At 45.5% G+C, this 20002-nt stretch overlaps 1 protein-coding gene across 1 annotated transcript in view; it reads left to right on the plus strand.

Annotated features, from left to right (window-relative positions):
- The first annotated feature begins 3090 nt into the window (after nucleotides 1-3090).
- CPNE8 (copine 8) overlaps nucleotides 3091-20002 on the plus strand; it is a 334982-nt gene continuing 318070 nt past the window's right edge. The window contains exon 1 of the mRNA XM_030216303.1: nucleotides 3091-3493. Coding sequence (XP_030072163.1) covers nucleotides 3366-3493 — 128 coding nt within the window. The 5' untranslated portion in view covers nucleotides 3091-3365. The remainder of the gene's footprint in view (nucleotides 3494-20002) is intronic.

Raw genomic sequence — 20002 nt, forward strand, 5'->3', positions numbered from 1 at the left:
CTGCTAATTTGGCAAACAGCGGAATATCAGCTATTGGCCTATACATAGATGGTTCAACCGGGTCCAGATTCTGCAATTTTGGAATAGGAGTTAAAAGTATCTGCCTAAAGATTCTGAATAAAAACCTGACTGCAACATACTTCCTTCTAATACAATATGCAAAAGCAATAAATATTGCCTTAACATCGATCCAAATCTGTCTTGAGAAGGTGGCTGACTGGTTAGCAAAGCAAGAACTAGTATTAAATCCAGAAAAAATGATAACTTCATGGATAACAGGTTCTGGACCTATCCCATCTTTAACACCAACTTTGTTTGGTAAACAAAAACCTACAGTACAGTCATTTAGATACCTAGGTATTAATATTGATTCTGCCTTATCCTTTAATGAGCAAGTATCTGATGTGGTAAAGAAATCTTTTTATCAATTACGTAAATTACGCTCTATTAGAAATTCCTTAGATAAATCTTCCCTGCGTACACCAACTTAAGCTTATATCTTATCATGTTTAGACTACTGTAACATAGTGTATGCAGGTCTCTCAAAATTTAATCTAAGATGACTACAGATGATACAAAACACAGCAGCTCCTATTATCCGTAGAGCTTCAAAATATGATAGGATTACTCAATCGTTATATTAATTGCACTGGCTTCCAATAGAAGCAAGGATAAAATTGAAAGTTGTGATATTGACACACAAAGCTTTTTATTCATTTAGTCCATCATATCTGTCTAACCTTACTATCCCTTATACACCAACTCGGACACTGCGGTCATTGACAGATAATAGACTTGTAATTCCATCTCCATCCAAAGCTAGATGGGAATCAACGCGAACATCGGCATTCTTTTTTCTAGCTCCGTCTCTTTGGAACTGTCTTCCTAAAGAACTTAGACTTGAAGACTCTTACACTCATTTTCGTAAAGCTTTAAAAACACATCTCTTTCGAGAGTCACTAGAAATAATCACCTAAAACCAAAATATGGATAAAGTAAAACAAACTGAAAGGGGAAAAAAAGTCCACAGTTTGTGAAATCTGTATGTTTGTTGACTTTTTGTAGTGCTTTCCTATCACAAATGGATTTCAGAGTATGTTTATCTACTGCTTTTAGTGTTACTTTGTGTTATTTTATATTGTAAACCGTTCTGATTTACTTTTGTAATAAGTGACGGTCTAGTAAATCAATAAACGATAAGTTTTGTAATCCAGTGAAGAACCACTGGTGGAGGCTGATTCAATAACTTATTTGGGCAGCAATCGTGCTTTCTACCCAGAAGAGGCATAAACAAAAGGTCAAAGCTAGCTGGCACTGTGTATTGAAAAATGAACTACCTGGGAAAAATCCAAATCAAACACGGAGGAAAGAAACTGTGCCATTAATCCCTTTTCGGGAGTATTCATGTGTTTAAAGGTTTGCAGGTGGTGACAACCTCCCTGGCTTGGCATCCAGAGGGGTCACCTTATTACCTACTTCTTGTGATGGCACTGTCTATAATCCTTCTTGAAGTGGGGCTTTATTATTTAAAAACCTTTCAATTCCTCTCAGAGGATTATAGATTCATTACTTTTATTTTTGATAGCCCGGACCTGTCAAATAACTTCTGCATCCTTCTGCAGAAGTACCCCCATGATCAAAACTAAGGGGTCCTTTAACTAAGCTGCAGTAAAAAGGGCCTTGCGCTAGTGGCAGGGTCTGTTTTTGCTGCAAACTGTGGCCTTTTTACCGCAGCGGGAAAAAAGTCTGAAAATAGCCATGGCCAGGTGGTAAGATTGCTCTTACCGTGTGGCCATGCAAGGGGGAGCACTTCCTGCCACCCACTGAGGTGGTGGTAAGGGCTCCTGCGCTAACCCGGCAGTAACCATGTAGCACGTGATGCTGTCCGATTACCGCCGGGTAACTGCTGCTCTAGAAAACCGTGCCCTATTTTCCCTAGCACGGGAAATGGTGTGCACTAGGCCTGGAACTACCGCCCGCACCTGCGTTGGGTGAGTGGTTGCTCCATATTGGTGAGCGCTTTGTAAAAGGACCCCTAATAACGTGCATGAATTTGCATGCTATTACTTTTGATCATGAGGGCTTTAATCCCCTACACTATTCCAGAGCTAATTTTCTAGTGCTATCCGGAACAGCCCGGGGGATTTGATCATAGGGGTCTCGAGCGCAACAACTTGCCCTGCGACGAAGTGTTCGTTTAGCTTTAGAGATTCTGTTCTGCAGCGCCACTTGGTGGGCGATATAAGGACTGCATTAGCAGCAAAGGGATTGGTTTAGCGGCGTTCACAGCCTCGTGGTTGGAAGGTGACGGTCGGCTATCTTTAAGAGTAGGGCATCTCATCTGAGAGTCTAAAACATACCAGTCATCCACTGCGTTAGCGAATCGAAATGCAGCTTACATAAAAACAACCTGCAAATATTTCCTGAATTGCATAATCAAGTTTGCAAACGTCAAAATGTACTCCTTACGGGAAATACTGCACAATCTGGGAACCGGTCCAGTTTTAGGATACCGAGTATTTGCGAAACATTTGCAAAGTAAACTTGCCATCTCATTGCCTCTTCCCTACATTCAATAAACTGGAATCTAGAAATATGACTTACTTAAGTTAAACCAGGACATCTCTTCGCATAGGAGGGAGGGCCAAGCAAATCAAGCCCTGTGCAAAAATGCAATTAGGAAGTGCAGTGTTGAGAAATGGGGAAATGTGCTACTTGTTTTATGTCATACACAACTACACTTTCTGCATGTTCTATTTACCTGCTGCTGGGTGTAGGGCTGTGTTTACCGTACAGTTATTATTAAAACAGCACCTGGGGGGCTCCATGTGACTGGGGAAAGCATGGGATCTCCGAGCTCTTACCGATCAATCTTCCTTCCCTTCTCTGGATTGCCATATCCCCCCCTGCCCCTAGCAATGAATGTACCCGAGAGAAGCACCGAAGGGAAACCTTCAGTGCTGCTTCCCGGCGGTCACGTGCAGCTGTTTGTTGTGAGGGCCGGCGACGTCTCGAGGTTGAATCATTCGCCACGAGCTCGCTCGCTGCTTCCCCCTCCCTCCCAGCGCGCACGCAAGTTTAGTTCTCCCTAGTCCCTCCTCCCTGTCACCCAGCGCCGACAGTGAGTTCGTCTCTACTGCGATACTTACTTTCCACACAAGTGTCTCCCTCCCGTCTGCCCTCCTCCCCCACTGCTCCTTTGACGTTTACTTCTCGGATTTTTTTTCCCTTCCCTCCTCCTTTTCCTCTGGTAGTTTCCTTCCTTCCCGCCTCTGAGCTGATACAGTAGTCACTAACTAATCAGTGTACAGTTGGGCTCCTCGCGGGGCGCGCTTCTTCCGACTCGGTCGGTTGCGTCCCCCCTCATGTACTTACTGGACAAGTCGAGGCTGGAGGCGGAGGGCGGCTACCCGAAAATGGCGTCCCTGGGGGACTTTAACCCTCTCAGCAACAGCATCCCGGCCACCCGAGTGGAGATAACTGTCTCTTGCAGGTGAGTGCGCTCGTTTTTACTTCCAGGCACGGGCTGCACGAGTTGGACTCGTGGAAGTGGGGTATTTATATACTCCTGGGATGCTTCTTTTGTATTGGGAACTTTTTTCACTCCTTTTTACTGATTTCTTATCATGTTGATTTAAAGCATTATCTCCCCCCCCCCACCCCCCAATTCATAAGCAGGTACAACTGGAACTTGGAAAAAAATCACACCTTTGTTGCTCGAACGTAATGATGTGTAGAAAACAAGTTGTTAATTTTTTTTTGCTACACAAAACTCAAAAATGGTTCAACTAAGGAAAAGAGCTGGAAAGAGCCTTCTTCATAAAGAACTGGGAATCGCAAAAGTCGGGTAGATCTTGTTTTAACCCTGGCTCAAAATGCGGGGTTTTTTTTTTTACCACATTCCAGTACATGCACATGCAGGCAGCGAAATATCTCAGCTTGAAAAGAATGACATAACTTTACAGCCTGATAATTTTCCTCCGATTAAAAAAAAAACTTCAGAGATTTTTACACTCTGAGAGGTTAAGATTCTTTTATTAATGAAGTAAACAAACAGAGTACATATGCGATACGTTTCTAGGATGAAATGGAGGATCTCTCTCAGTACAAGGCATTCCCTGATATCTTCGTCTCAGTCACCCACGCTGTTTCCCTCTTACGCTTGAAGGAAATGCCCTCACAGTTTCGGGAAGGGGTCTTTTGTAACAGTGAAGAGGAAATTCCTGTTATGGTACCTACCGCTTGAATGTAGTTTCCTCTTCGCACTTGCAACATTCCTTTTTAAAACTTCAGTGTTTTGCTGGAAGATCCAGTGTTCAGCATCTGTGGGACAAGCAACATTTACAAATTTGATTTACAGCATTTAAAGTGATTCTGCTGCTCCCTGTAGTACATAGTATTTAGGAAAAGGGCACTAGAGCTGCGAGTGTGCTGTCATTTCACTCTCTTGTATTGCTTTTGAGCATATTCGTGTCACCGTGCTGCAGAATGTTGGTTACAACGCGTTCAAGATAAAATTACAGCTTGTGGTGAACGCCCAAGTTATGGGCAGGCTTCCTCTGCTTCAGGATTCTGGTAGGAGTAGGCACAGTGTTAGTCATGCGCTGTGCGAAGATGCTGTTTTGTTAGTAATGTGCTTGTTTGGTGTCTGTAGACAGAATATTTGGGGTGACAAGGAGGGAGCAAGCCAAAGTGACATTTCTGCACATCATACTCCTCTCCCCTAGCTGCCTTTAATTATATAAGTTGACACAAAAAAAGGCCCCAGGGTCTTGTATGCATAATCCCTCCCAACCAGTTTTATCACTCAATAAAACTCTTATAATTAATAGTTTCATTCAACCAGTTAGTGCTAGGCTGCACGAACTCTACTCCCCACCTGTACCTCCAATTCCGCCACTAATTTACATATAGCTAATTTTATGTAAATCATAATAGAGGATAATTATTCATTCACATGGGATATTCCCAAACCAACCAATAAAACTCTTAGCAACATGTACAGAGCAAAAGCAGAATTACAAGAACATTCTGTTGAAACTCTGGTGTCATATTAATGAGAGCAACACAAACTCCTTTCAGTACCAGACACTGAGAAGTGACACTCAAAACTGTTCTAACACTACTTATGAAAAATCAGCACTGCAAATATTCTAGAATACCAGTACACTTCCAGTTAGACAAAGTTACAGTTCTTATATTCCGCTTTTACCAGATCTAGTTCTAAATGAATCACAAAAAGAATACTAGATCATATATCTAGGATTATACATAAATATATTATTAGAAATGCCCAAAACATGCTTCTGAAAGAGGTTTTAATTTATTTCATAGCCCTCCTTCTTTGTTTTCCCTTTTCTCCTTTCCCCATAATTCTTTGACCCTGTCTTTTCTCCCATACTTCCTTCTCCAATATCTGTCCATCTACCTCCTCCTCCAGTATTCATTTTCCCTATCTTTCCTCCATCATCTATAACCCCAGTACCCATTCCTGTGCTCCTCCATCTTCACCTTCCCCTGCATATCCACTTGCTTCTCCCCTTCCCCACAAAGTATCTGCCCTTTTTCTTCTCCCAGCAATCCCTGCATCAGCCCCCAAACCCCTTCTTCCATTTGCCACCCCTTTAAAGACATCCCCTTTCTTTCTGGCATAGCATCAGCCTTTTCTCCCCAGATTCTATATAGCTCATTCTGGATTTCTGCGCACAACTTAATTATCTAACAAGCCAGTCAGTGCCGATAATTGCCAACTAAGCCATTTTTGACACTAATTGGCATTAATTAGAATTTACACGCACAACTGTCTAAGTGTATTCTATAATGTGATGTGTGTAAATTCTAAGTTGCATAGTTGAAAAGGGGGCAGGGAATAGGCGAGTCATAGGCAGGTTGTAAAATCTATGCGCATTGTTGTTGTTATTATTATTAGCATTTGTATAGCGCTACCAGATGCACACAGCGCTGAATACCTGACAGAGAGACAGTCCCTGCTCAATAGAGCTTACAATCTAATCTAAACTATTATAAAACATTATAGAATGCACCCGGTCCACACCCAATTTATGTGTTGGCATTTACACAAAATTTTACTTGGTGTAACTGCCTGCGACTAAATTTAGTCGAACGGATGGGCGCTTGGCGTAGTCTATATACCACACAGAAACTTAGGTGTATTTCATTTTGACGCCAATTTTTTAGGCATGATATATAGAATCTAGTCCTTTATGGCCTCTGTCCCCAGCATCAAAACCTTTCTGTCACCCCTACCATCTGCCAGCATCAGCCCCTATTTGCTATCTCTATCCTTGCATCAGCCACCTTTTTCTAGCTCCTAAATCAGGGCCATCTCCAAGCTCCAACCCCCTTCTCTCACCTGCTCCCTTTTCAGTTCCCAGCCCTAGCCCTTGCGTTAGACCCATTTCCAAGCCCCCCACCCCCTGGTCATCTCCCATCTATCTCCTTGTCAGCCCTCCTTTTTCCATTGCCAGTATCAGACATGTCTATCCTGTTTCCAATGCCAGTCCCCTTCTCCTGCCTTCCCTGCATTTTAAAATTGTCTGCAGAGTGACTGGAGTGGGTGTGTGTGTGTGTGTTTTTATTTTTATTTTTTTTTTTGCTGCTGCTGCTGCTTTGCCTAGCCTTGATTGACTCTGGCCACCTGCTCCATTTGCTCATTCTAAGGAGGTTTAATAAGACATGAGACATAATGATGTCACAAGACTGAAGCTGGCTTCCCCCAGCAGCCACCATCTTGGTACTTCTAAAACAAACTAGCAGCTGCTGCATCCATGTTGTCGTTGTTCATTGTTATTTTTTATCAGTTATGTACACAGAACTACATATTTTGGAATCCTTCAAATAAATAAAAAAGCTGTCGGAGAGCATGTGGAATGGTGAAAGGCTTCCAGGAGGAAGGGGATTCTATGTGCAAGACAATGAGCAGAGTTATGGAGAGAGAGGAAGACGGAAACTTGCTGGTCAATATTCAGCCTGCACTTAGGTTGCCACAATCATTTTAATCGGGCAGGAGCCTTTCCTATCCAGTTAAATTGCTTTGCATTGGGCAGTTGGAGTCTAATCCTGGGATAGATAGAGGCACCTGGGCCATGGCTGTCGCTATCACTTTATGGCAGTGTTGAATGCATAAAGTGGGTGTACCATGAAACCCACCCTTTATTGTTGGGTTGGTTTGGTTTATGAGATATGACATAGGTTCTTACTTGCCAAAATAATATGCTGTGAGCGAGGTGTGCAGTGTCCTATATCTATGAGTACATGTACTTTAACTGTTTCACATTTTTTGTAGTGCTCATTGAATGTGGCTGAGCCTTAAACAAAATTGCTAAAATGATATTCCAGCGGTTTCCTTGTAGCATCTGTAAGAGAAAAGTCTGAGGAGGAACGGGATGGGATGTTGCTTCAGCAAGTTCTCTCTTGTGTCTCAGCTACCTCTTCTTAATCCTGTTCACTGTAAATAGGTTGCAAACATTACTAAGACGTACTAGGTGTACAGATAGCAAAGTCTCACAATCAAACTATCCAACAGGAACAGCTTTAATTTTTTTTTAGAGATGGACCACACATAAGTGTTTGCTGTTGTTTTTATCTAGAAATATCTTTGTCATCGTAAGCAAAAATAAAGGTATATAGTGCAGAACTGAAATTTACAATCCAGCATTGCAAATAACAAAGCAAGCTGTTGAGCAATGACAGAAACATTTTGAATATAACCCTCCCCCAAAGACCCCTCAAAAACTCACAAACCTCTCCTCCCAATCCCCTCCTAACAGAAAGAATGCAAAACAATATAAACCTCATAAGTTTGCTGTTGTTTTTGACTAATTAATATGGCGGCAAGCTCCACTCACTTGCTTCAGCTTGATATTGGGCTAGATAGGCTCATGCTGTCTCCTGTCATTAAACCTCCTTGGCTCGTTCAATCAGAGACTAATTATATCCTGTTTCTTGTGAGGAAAAGGAAGTAGTTAGTCTCTGACTTGAATAAGCATGTGGTGCCAGTGGCCAGAGCTAATCAAGGGTGGGAAGAATGGTGGCAGAAAAGGAAATGCTTCCGTCGCTCTGCATATGATTTTAATGTGCAGGGCAGCTGGGGAGGACAGTTTTTGGTGGAGCCCTAATCTTGGTGCCCCCCCCATTTCAATGCCTGTGGTAGTCTGATGCACGTTCAGTACAACATACAACTTGTACACCCCCCTCCTCAACATTGGCACTCCCCCCTTACCTTGTTTACCGTGTTACGCCAGCCCTGTATTCAACAAGTTTGTTAACATGAGAGTGATATTTGGATTCTGTACAGCAGTGCTACTCAATCTTTATGTGGCCATGACCCCATGATTGTGGTCAGATAAAATTGTGTAACCCCCAGGAAGTGCAGAATAATGCACCTATGGAAAGCCCTTCTGGTTGTGACTTCAAATGCAGTTTTTATGACCTCATTTGGGGCCCCAGCCTACACTTTGAGAAACTCGGCTCTACAGAGTGGACAGAATCTCTTTAAAACCCAGGAATCTCCCAGATCGTAACATTACATTGAGTCTTCTAGCCCACATATACCTATATAGTTCAATGTGGGTAACAAGAAAAGAGCTAGAGCATACTGTAGGAAATTACAATGCAAAAAAAGCCAAAAATACCCACCCAAATCAGGTTACAAATTTAATAAATGAAAACATCTTAAGTTGTCTTCTAAAATAATAATGTCTGATAGATGTAAGTGACAAAGGTAGTGCATTCCAAGATAGAGCTTCCTGATATGACAACGTTCCACATGCCTAACTGATGGGAAAGTTAATAAAAACTGATTCATAAGATAGCGCACTACTTTGCTAGTTAAACATTGAAAATAAAACTGCATATATTCAGGCAAATTGCAGTACAATGGCTTGTGATCTTCTTAAATTGATATCTGTGCTGAAGATCCTCTGAGGAAGCAGGTTCTGTGAAACGGGTGCCTGTTAGGATCTTTTCCAACAGATAAGTGAACAAACACAGTTTATCTTCTGAATTGTTTTGGATCATTTCATATAAAACATTACAAAGAACTTAAAAAAAAGGATATCAGACATTGACAGAAAATGTATTTTGTGAAAATTAAAGTGTTTTGGGGTTTTTCTGAACCAGTGATTGATCAATTACCTGAGAGTGTTTCAAAAAGCCACAATGAGCCAATAAACCATTAGGCATGAAGGCTAATACATACCGGGTATTTTCTGAGGTTCTTTTCCCTACACACAAATAAATATTCAGTGGTTTTGCAAAGGTCTTGTGACAGATTAAGTGTTTACTTATACAATTTTAAGGACCTGTTTATGTGCCTTAGATACCTATTATAAGATACAAATTTTAACATATTTATCGAAAGCCAATTTAATTCCATATTCCTCAAGAACAGGGATTTTTTTCACAATTTCATTGTAAATTTGCACCTTGTATCTGTACTAAAATCTTTTTCATATGCTTATCAATTTGTACATGCACATATAAGCTATTTGCACACACATTGTTTACATGCCCAAATGAACTCTCCTACCTAACAAGGAACTATCATCCCCTTTACAATTCCCCAACCAAAAATATTCAAATTGTGTGTGCAGTTCTGAGATGGTATCACTCCTTCCACTGCCAGACACTTGCAAAATAACAGAAAACCCTGCAAAAGACACTGAGAACCCACATTGCAAACTTACCACACCATAATAATAATAGCTCTTACTATCGGGACTGAACTTGCAGCAATGCTACATATGAAAATACATCCCTATAAATATTACACCAGACCTTAGAACACCAGTAAACACACTACTGGTAAACTAGAACAAGCTGGACTGTTACAGATTCCTACACAGACGCTACACACTAGCAGAAAACAGACAGATTTTCAACTAATACAGAATAGAGGACCACAAATAGAAACAGAAACATACAGACAAAAATTGAAATGGAAATCTATCAGCAGTGCAATAGTGGATGCACATTTCAATCCCTAAAAATTTAAAATATTTTTTTCTTTTCTACCTTTGCTGCCTTGGCATTTTATTTTTCTAATCCTGTTGGTTCCAGTCTCTTTTCCACTCTTTTTTTTTTGTCAGTCTTCTCCTTAATTATCAGGGTCTCTTTTCAATTTCTTTTTTCTCCTCAATGTTTTCTTCCGTTCCTTTTCTACATTGGTCTGGCATTTATCTTCATTTATTTTTGTTTTATATTTATCTCATCTACTACTACTACTTATTTCTAAAGCGCTACTAGACACTTCTTCATTCATAGTTAGGCATTATCCTTCTTTTTCTTCTCACTCACCTACCAGCTTTCAGACTCCTACTGTTATCCCCTTTCCAGGCCTTCCATTGTTCTTTCTCTCTCTCTTTTTCCTTTCCCAGCCTAGTCCCCTCCTTTCACTCATTCACTCTCTAGTCCCCCCACTTCCATCCTTTGTATTCATTACTTCCCAGCCTAATCTTCTTCTTTCACTCATTCACTATCTAGTCCTCCATTTCCATCCTCTGTATTCATTACTTCCCAAGTCCTCAGCTATCTTCCTATGACTCTCATTCCCTTACCAGTCCTAACTCATTTCATGTATCTCAACCCTTCCTGATATCTAGGCCCTTTATTCTCTCTTACCCTCTACCCAGCTTCCATTCCTACATTATTTCTGCGCTTTCTTAGTCCTTTTTGTACTTCTACAGATCTTTCACATCGTATCTGTACCCCTTCCTTAAGACCAGTGATGAAGTAAACAACCCCAGTCAAATACGCTGAAATTGCATTAAGCGTCAGGGTATGTTGAGGTCTTTCTCCTCGTGTTTTAATTTTAATTTCATAAAGACTATACACATTTGGAAATTTATACTGGGCTCTTCTCCATTTGATATCCCTGGGCATAGTTGACATGTTTATTCTTTCTGTGACATAAAATACTGACGTACCAAGGAGAATATAGTTCTATATGGTTGAGTTCAGTTTGGTTCTCTCTATCTCCACCTGCTATTAGATGGTCATAACCCACAAATGTCTAGATTTTGTCTGCTATGACTAAAGGAAAGAAAATTCCATTACGTAACTTCCCATTCCAGAACCTGTGGGATAGTTATTATTTTTATTTGTTACATTTGTATCCCACATTTTGCCACCTATTTGAAGGCTCAATGTGGCTTACATATTACCATTAATGGCGAAAGCCGATTCCGGTATCAACAAATACATGGTGTGAATAATACAAAGTGATATTGTGGTGGGGTGAAGTACATTTATGGTAGTTTGGATTGGGGGTCTTAGAGAGGGAGAGGGGAGGAAGAGTCTGGTAATGTTCATTAAGGTCTTTGGTTTCATTATGATGTAGGTGTCAGGTAATGTTCATTAAGGTCTTTGGTTTCATTATGACGTAGGTGTCCAGGTATTTTATGTTGAGACGGTGGGGTATGCTCTTCTGAACAGGTCTGTCTTTAGTGCTTTCTGGAAGTCTAGATGGTTGAGCGTAGTTTTTACTGCTTTTGGCAGTTCGTTTCATAGTTGTGTGCTTAAATAGGAAAAGCTGATTGCGTAGATGGATTTGTATTTGAGTCCTTTGTTGCTTGGGTAGTGGAGGTTTAGGTATGATCGTGTAGACTTTGTGGTGTTTCTGACTAGCAGGTCGATGAGGTCTGTAATGTATCCCGGAGCCTCGCCGTAAATTATTTTGTGAACAAGTCGTGCAGATTTTGAAAGTGATGCATTCTTTGATTGGTAGCCAGTGCAGTTTTTCTCGTAGTGGTTTGGCGCTGTCAAAACACGTTTTCCCAAATATTAGTCTGGCTGCTGTGTTTTGGGCGGTTTGAAGTTTCTTTATGATTTGATCTTTGCATCCCGCATAGATTCCATTACAGTAGTCTGCGTGACTTAGTACCATTGACTGTATCAGGTTGCGGAATATTTCCCTCGGGAAGAAAGTTTTCCACATTGCTAAAAACATTTTCTTTATGGTGGCCTTCACTTGGGTCTCTAGTGATAGGTTACGATCGATTGTCACTCCGAGAATTTTCAGGTTGTCTGAGATAGGGAGGGTGTAGCCTGGGGTGTTAATGTTTGTGGGTTTGTAAGCATTGTATTGGAATGATATGGTGAGACAGTGTGTTTTTTCTGTGTTGAGTTTTAATTGGAATGCGTTTGCCCACGAGTTCATGATGTTTAAGCTGAGCTTGATTTCGTTGGTGATTTCTGCCAGATCATGTTTGTAGGGGATGTATAGTGTAACGTTATCGGCGTAGATAAATGGGTTTAGACCTTGGGTGGATAAGGCCTTGGCTAGTGGAGTCGTCATGAGATTGAAAAGGATCAGTGATCCTTGAGGCACTCCGCAACCTGGTTTCCACGGTAGCGATGTGTTTGTTTTTGATTTCACTTGATATGTTCTTGTAGATAGAAAACTCTTGATCCAATTGAAGGTGTTGCCACTGATTCCAAAGTATTATAGGATACTTAGCAATATGCTATGGTTAACCATATTGAAAGCGCTTGACATGTCAAATTGGAGGAGGAGAATGCTCTTACTTAATGCTATTTACTTCTTGAATTTGGTTAGGAGAGTGAGTAGTACTGTTTCAGTGCTGTGTTGGGGTCGAAATCCTGATTGTGACTCATGAAGTATAGTGAATTTATTTATGTAGTCGTTGAGTTGTTTGGTCACCAGTCCTTCCATTAGTTTGACTGCTAATGGGCTAGATGCTACTGGGCGATAGTTGGTAATGTCGTTAGATTTTTTTTCTTGGTGTCTTTTGGGATTGGGGTGAGTAGGATGTTGCCTTTCTCTTTAGGGTAGCTACCCTGTTGGAGCATAAAGTTTAAGTGGGATGTGAGATCTGTTATGAAGCGGTGAGGGGCAGACTATATGAGGTAACTGGGGCAGGTGTCTAGTTGACAGTGGCTGTTGAAGTATTTTTTAATTGCCTGAGTAACTATGTCAGTGTTGAGGAGAGCGAAGTGTGACCATATTTGGTCGGCAGGGTATTTACCAGGGGTTGGGTCTAGACCATTTATGAAGTTTTCTATATCTGTGTTGTTCTGAGGTAGAGTTTTGCGTAAGTTTACGATTTTTTCATTGAGATATTTAGCAAGGTTGTCGGCAGATGGGATGTTGGTGTTGGTTGAAGTGGCTGGCGTTGTGTCTAGTAGTTTGTTCATGAAGTTGTATAATTTCTTTGTGTTTTTGTGATCTGGTCCAATTTTGGTTTTGTAGTACGACCTTTTGGTCTGCCTTATTGCATATTTGTATTTTCTTTGATGTTTCCATGTGTTGAGTGTGTGTTCGTCTTTTATTTTTTTCCATGCTCGTTCCAGTTTCCTTGCTTGTGTTTTTAGTTCTTCGTTGAACCATGGTATTGAGCTATGTCTGCGTGAAGTTCTTGTTTGTAGGGGTGCTATTTCGTCTAGTATGTGTCTGCATCTTTTGTCCCGTTCTGAAAGGTAGTATATGGAATCTGTTTGTGCTGTCCAGCCATTGTTGTATATTTGTTGCCAGAAGATAATCGGGCCTATTTGGCCTCTTGTGGTGTGAGTTGTGTGTTCTTGTGTTTTGAGCGAGCCACTTTTTCGCCATTTTAGAGAGAGATTTAATTTGGAGTGGTCAGACCATGGTGTTTCTGGCCATCTAGTTTGTGTTATGGTTATGTTCTGGTTGGTGGACAGTTTGTATGAGATGAGGTCTAGTGTATGACCCTTCACGTGGGTTGTTTGCGTGTATGGCCATGTAAGATCACATAGATGAAGGAAATCCTTGCATTCTTGTGTGTTGGTAGAGTTTGGGTCTTCAAGGTGAAGGTTAATGTCTCCTAGTATTAGTATATTGGAGTTGGATATACATACATTTGAAACAAAATCCATAAAGTCCATCTGACTTTCGTTCCTGCTGCATGGTGGCCTGTAGAATAGTACACAATTTAAGTGGTCGATCAGGGTTTTATGGTGAATTCTGATTGATGCTATTTCGAGGTGGGTTGTTATGGATTCTGCTGTGGTTTCAATCGTGAGATGAGATCGGTATATAAGCTCTATGCCCCCTCCTCTTTTTTTCTTTTCTGGTCCAGTGGGTGATTTTATATCCTGGGGGACATAGGTTTAAGATGATAACCTTCTGGTCATGTTTCAGTGATGAATAGTAGATCAAGTTGTGTCAATCAGCCAGCATGTAGAGAGAAAAAACTGAAAGTGAGCTGAGACATATCTCTGTTGTTATCCAGTCCAGCTCCTCATTATTTTCTATTTCCAGCAGATGGATGGACACACTTTTCAGCCTCTGGTTCTGAGTGATTTACCCTGGTCCATTTGGTCAACTGTCCCCAGTTGAGCTTTGCAGGTGACTTGAAACTGCAGAGTCTTATCTGGAGGTCTTCAGATCCCTGTCTCTGGTGCCCCACAAATTTACTTCTTCTTCCTTGCCTTCACTTCTGCCCTGTTTCTTGTGGAGCTCTCTTTTTCCAGCACAGCAACTTTAGAAAAATAAAAAGAAAGAAAGGAGAAGGAAAGAGGTTTATTGGGGAGCGTGGAACAGAGTATTGGTCCTGATCCTTTCTCATCTGTGGTAAGACTTGTGGAGACTGAGCTTGGGGGGAGCAGCCACCACTGGTAAGTTCAACTAAAGTGTGACTCAGAACTGCTTGGAGGTCTGCCAGGTCTACTTGGTACAGGGGAAGGATCTTGACTCACCACTTGGGACACGTGGAGGGGCATAATCGAACGGGGCGCCCAAGTTTTCATGAGGGCAACCCGTATTATTGAAACAAGATGGGCATCCATCTTTAATTTCGATAATACGGTTGGGACGCCCAAATCATGAAATTTAGGTCGACCTTAGAGATGGTCGGCGATAATGGAAACCGAGGATGCCCATCTCAAAAATGACCAAATCCAAGCCATTTGGTCGTGGGAGGAGCCAGCATTCGTAATGTACTGGTCCCTCTGACATGCCAGGACACCAACCGGGTACCCTAGGAGGCACTGCAGTGAACTTCAGAAAAAGGTCCCAGGTACATAGCTCCCTTACCTTGGGTGCTGAGCCCCCCAAACCCTCCCAAAACCCACAACTGTACACCACTACCATAGCCCTTAGGGATGAAGGGGGGCACTTACATGTGGGTACAGTGGGTTTGTGGTGGGTTTTGGAGGGCTCACATTTACCACCACAAGTGTAACAGGTAGGGGGATGGGCCTGGGTCTGCCTGCCTGAAGTATACTGCACCCACTACAACTGCTCCAGGTATCTGCATACTGCTGCGATGGACCTGAGTATGGCATTTGAGGCTGGCGTAGAGGCTGGCAAAAAAGTATTTTAAAAGATTTTTTGAGGGTGGGAGGGGGTTAGTGACCACTGGGGAAGTAAGGCGACGTGATCCCCGATTCTCCGAGGACAAGCAGGCTGCTTGTTCTCACTGATGGGTGACGTCCACGGCAGCCCCTCCAATCGGAAACTTCACTAGCAAAGTCCTTTGCTAGCCCTCGCGCGCCCGCGCGCACCGCGCATGCGCGGCCGTCTTCCCGCCCGAAACCGGCTCGAGCCGGCCAGTCTTCTTTTGTCCGCACTCGGTACGGTCGTGTTTTCGCCGTGTCGAGCCCCGGAAAGTCGACCCTCGCGCGTCCAATTGTTTTGAACGTGTTTTTTTCCTTCGGGAAAGCTTTGTCCTAGTCGGGAAGTGCTCCGGAAACCCCCCGCCGGGTTTCGTGTAAATCCTCCCCGTACTTCCAGCTTTTTTGCCCCGGTAAGTTTTCTTTCGTCGTCGGGGTAGGCCTCTTTTCGGCCTCGGTCGAGATTTTTTCTCCCTCTAAATTTGGTGCTTCAAATTTCGCCATTTCGGCTTTTTGATTTCGCCGGCGTGAATTTTTTCCGCCCATGACATCGAAGCCTTCCAGCGGCTTCAAGAAGTGCACCCAGTGCGCCCGGGTTTATCTCGCTCACTGATCGACACTCGTCGTGTCTTCAGTGTCTGGGGGCCGAGCACCGCCCTCAGAACTGCAGTCTGTGTTCCCTGCTTCAAAGGCGGACTCAGGTAGCGAGACTAGCCCAGTGGAACGTGTTGTTCTCGGGCTCTTCGTCGGCATCGGCACCGGGATCTTCGAGTGCATCGACGTCGTCAGCGTCCAGACCTTCTTCCTCGGCCGCCCCTGCATCGAGTGCATCGAGGCATCGGGCCTCTGCATCGGCGCCGAGACATCGGATAGCTGCATCGACGTCGGTGGTACCAGGACCTCGTCTGCTGATGTCGTCGGACGGTGGTGCATCGGGTGGAGTGCAGGTGAGGGCTGTCCATTCCCCTGCTGGTGGCGGTGAGCCCTCGGGTGGGTCTCCGCCTACCCTGAGGGCTCCTGCGGTACAGCCCCCCCGAGATCGACCTTCTTCAGTCTCGGCCCCGAGGAAGCGACGGATGGATTCGACGTCCTCCCGTCGGTGCCGGGGAGCTCCGGTGACATGCTTCGGAAGAAATCGAAGAGCATCGACACCGGTCTCCTCCCCGTGTCGGCACCGAGAGCTCTGGGTCGACGAGGGATTCGGCACCCAGCAGGCATCGGCACCGAGAGGACCGCTCACCCTCTGTTCAGGAGGTGTCGATGCGCTCCGCTCTGGACAGCCCGGAACAGCCTCCACGCCCGGAACAGGTACTGACGTCGACGCCTGCATCGACCTCTCAGCCTTCTCTGCAGGCCGCTCTAAACGAGAGCCGCCGGGCCGTTCTCCCAGAGATTCTGGGAGAGCTGTTGCGCCCTACCCCTCCGGTACCGGCGGTGCTTGCGCCACCGGTACCGTCGAGCGTGGCGCCGGCTGGCCCAGCGCCCAGGTTGAGGTCCCCCGACGTCGGTACGCGTGCGGTACCGACCGCGGCCACCTCACAGGAAGGCTCCCCGAACTACGTCGGCGGAGGGAGCTTCGCCGATGCGGGCGAGGGAGTCTACCTCTCGACGCCCCATCGTGGACGGGGTTCCACGGAGTCGAGCAGGGCGAGGTTGCAGACACAGGTCCGTGAACTTGTGTCTGACACCGAGGGTGAGGCCTCGTGGGAGGAAGAGGAAGATCCCAGATATTTCTCTGACGAGGAGTCTGAGGGTCTTCCGTTCTGATCCCACTCCATCTCCTGAGAGACAGCTTTCTCCTCCCGAGAGTCTGTCTTTGCCTCCTTTGTCCGGGAGATGTCTACGGCCATCCCCTTCCCGGTGGTTGTGGAGGACGAGCCCAGGGCTGAAATGTTTGAGCTCCTGGATATCCTTCTCCACCTAAGGAAGCGTCCACTGTTCCTTCTTGCACCATGTCCTGAAGAAGACATTGCTTGCGAACGGACCAAGCCATTAACTAATCCCCACATTCCCAAGAAGATCGAGTCCCAGTACCGGATCCATGGGACCCAGAGCTGATGCGCACTCAGTTGCCTCATGACCTCTGGAGTTGTGGATTTGGCCCTAAGAAGGCTAAGAGTTCTAGGGAACATGCTTCGGCGCCCCCGGGCAAGGACGCTAGAACCTTAGACTCCTTTGGGAGGAAGGCCTACCATTCCTCTATGCTCGTGTCCAAGATCCAGTCTTACCAGCTCTACACGAGCATCACACATGCGGAATAATGTGCGGCAGTTGGCGGGCTTGGTTGATGCTCTTCCCCTGAGCAAGCCAAGCCTTTTCAGAGGTGGTCAGGCAGCTGAAGGCGTGCAGAAAATTCCTGGCCAGAGGAGTTTATGACACTTTTGATGTTGCGTCCAGGGCCGCTGCTCAAGGTGTGGTGATGCGCAGGCTCTCATGGCTGCGTGCCGCCGACCTGGAGAATAGAATCCAGCAGCGGATTGCGGACTCGCCTTGCAGTGCGGATAACATTTTTGGGAAAAAGTCGAGCAGGTGGTAGAGTCTCTCCACCAGCGGGACACCGCATTCGACAAGTTCGTCCCGCCGGCAGCCTCAGCTTCTACCTCTACAGGTAGACGATTTTTCGGGGGAAGGAAGACTGTTCCCTATACTTCTGGCAAGCGTAGGTACAATCCTCCTTCCCGACAGCCTGCGGCCAGGCTAAGCCCCAGCGCGCTCGCTCTCGTCAGCAGCGTGCGAATCAGCAAGGCCCCGCGGCTCCCCAGCAAAAGCAAGGGGCGAGCTTTGACTGGCTCCAGCAGAGCATAGCCGACATCCAAGTGTCAGTGCCGGGCGACCTGCCTGTCGGAGGGAGGTTGAAAGCTTTTCACCAAAGGTGGCCTCTCATAACCTCCGATCAGTGGGTTCTCCAAATAGTCCGGCAAGGATACACCCTCAATTTGGCCTCACAACCTCCAAATTGTCCACCGGGAGCTCAGTCCTACAGCTTCCAGCACAAGCAGGTACTTGCAGAGGAACTCTCCGCCCTTCTCAGCGCCAATGCGGTCGAGCCCGTGCCATCCGGGCAAGAAGGGCTGGGTTCTATTCCAGGTACTTCCTTGTGGAAAAGAAAACAGGGGGGATGCGTCCCATCCTAGACCTAAGGGCCCTGAACAATAATCTCGTAAAAGAAAAGTTCAGGATGCTTTCCCTGGGCACCCTTCTCCCATGATTCAGCAAAACGATTGGCTATGCCTCTCTGGACTTGAAGGATGCCTACACACACATCCCGATACTGCCAGCTCACAGACAGTATCTGCGATTTCAGCTGGGCGCACGCCACTTCCAGTACTGTGTGCTACCCTTTGGCTCGCCTCTGCGCCCAGGGTGTTCACAAAGTGCCTAGCTGTGGTAGCAGCGGCGCTTCGCAGGCTGGGGTGCACGTGTTCCATATCTCGACGATTGGCTGGTGAAGAACACATCGAGGCCGGAGCCCTGCAGTCCATGCAGATGACTATTCGCCTCCTGGAGCTACTGGGGTTTGTGATAAATTACCCAAAGTCCCATCTTCTCCCAGTGCAGAAACTCGAATTCATCGGAGCCCTGCTGGATTCTCGGACGGCTCGCGCCTATCTCCCAGAGGCGAGGGCCAACAACTTGTTGTCCCTCGTCTCGCGGGTTCGCGAGCGTCCCAGCAGATCACAGCTCGGCAGATGTTGAAGATTGCTGGGCACCATGGCTTCCACAGTTCATGTGACTCCCATGGCCGCCTTCACATGAGATCTGCTCAATGGACCCTAGCCCTCCCAGTGGTATCAGGCCGCCGGGGGTCTACGAGGACGTGATCCACCTGTCCAACGAGTTTTCTCGAATCCCTTGTATTGGTGGACGATTTGCTCCAATTTGACTCTGGGACGTCCCTACCAAATTCCTCAGCCTCAAAAAGTGCTGACCACGGATGCGTCTCTCCTGGGATGGGGAGCTCATGTCGATGGGCTTCACACCAAGGAAGGTGGTCCCTCCAAGAAAGCGATCTACAGATCAATCTTCTGGAGTTGCGAGCGATCTGGAACGCTCTGAAGGCTTTCAGAGATCGGCTGTCCCACCAAATTATCCAAATTCAGACAGACAATCAGGTTGCCATGTACTATGTCAACAAGCAGGGGGGCACCGGATCTCGCCCTCTGTGTCAGGAAGCCGTCAGCATGTGGCTCTGGGCTCGCCGTCAAGGCATGGTGCTCCAAGCCACATATCTGGCAGGCGTAAACAACAGTCTGGCCGACAGGTTGAGCAGGATTATGCAACCTCACGAGTGGGTCGCTCAATTCCCGTGTGGTGCGACAGATCTTCCAGGCGTGGGGCACCCCCCTGGTGGATCTCTTCGCATCTCAAGTGAACCACAAGGTCCCTCAGTTCTGTTCCAGGCTTCAGGCCCACGGCAGACTGGCGTCGGATGGCCTTCCTCCTGGATTGGGGGAAGGTCTGCCTGTATGCTTATCCTCCCATTCCTCTGGTGGGGAAGAGACTTTGTTGAAACTCAAGCAAGACCGAGGCACCATGATTCTTGATTGCTCCCTTTTGGCGCGTCAGATCTGGTTCCCTCTTCTTATGGAGTTATCCTCGAAGAACCGTGGAGATTGGAGTGTTTTCCGACCATCCATCACGCAGGACGAAGGGGCTCTTCTGCATCCAA

The sequence above is a fragment of the Microcaecilia unicolor genome, chromosome 10 (genome assembly GCF_901765095.1).
Source record: "Microcaecilia unicolor chromosome 10, aMicUni1.1, whole genome shotgun sequence".
Taxonomy (NCBI): domain Eukaryota; kingdom Metazoa; phylum Chordata; class Amphibia; order Gymnophiona; family Siphonopidae; genus Microcaecilia; species Microcaecilia unicolor.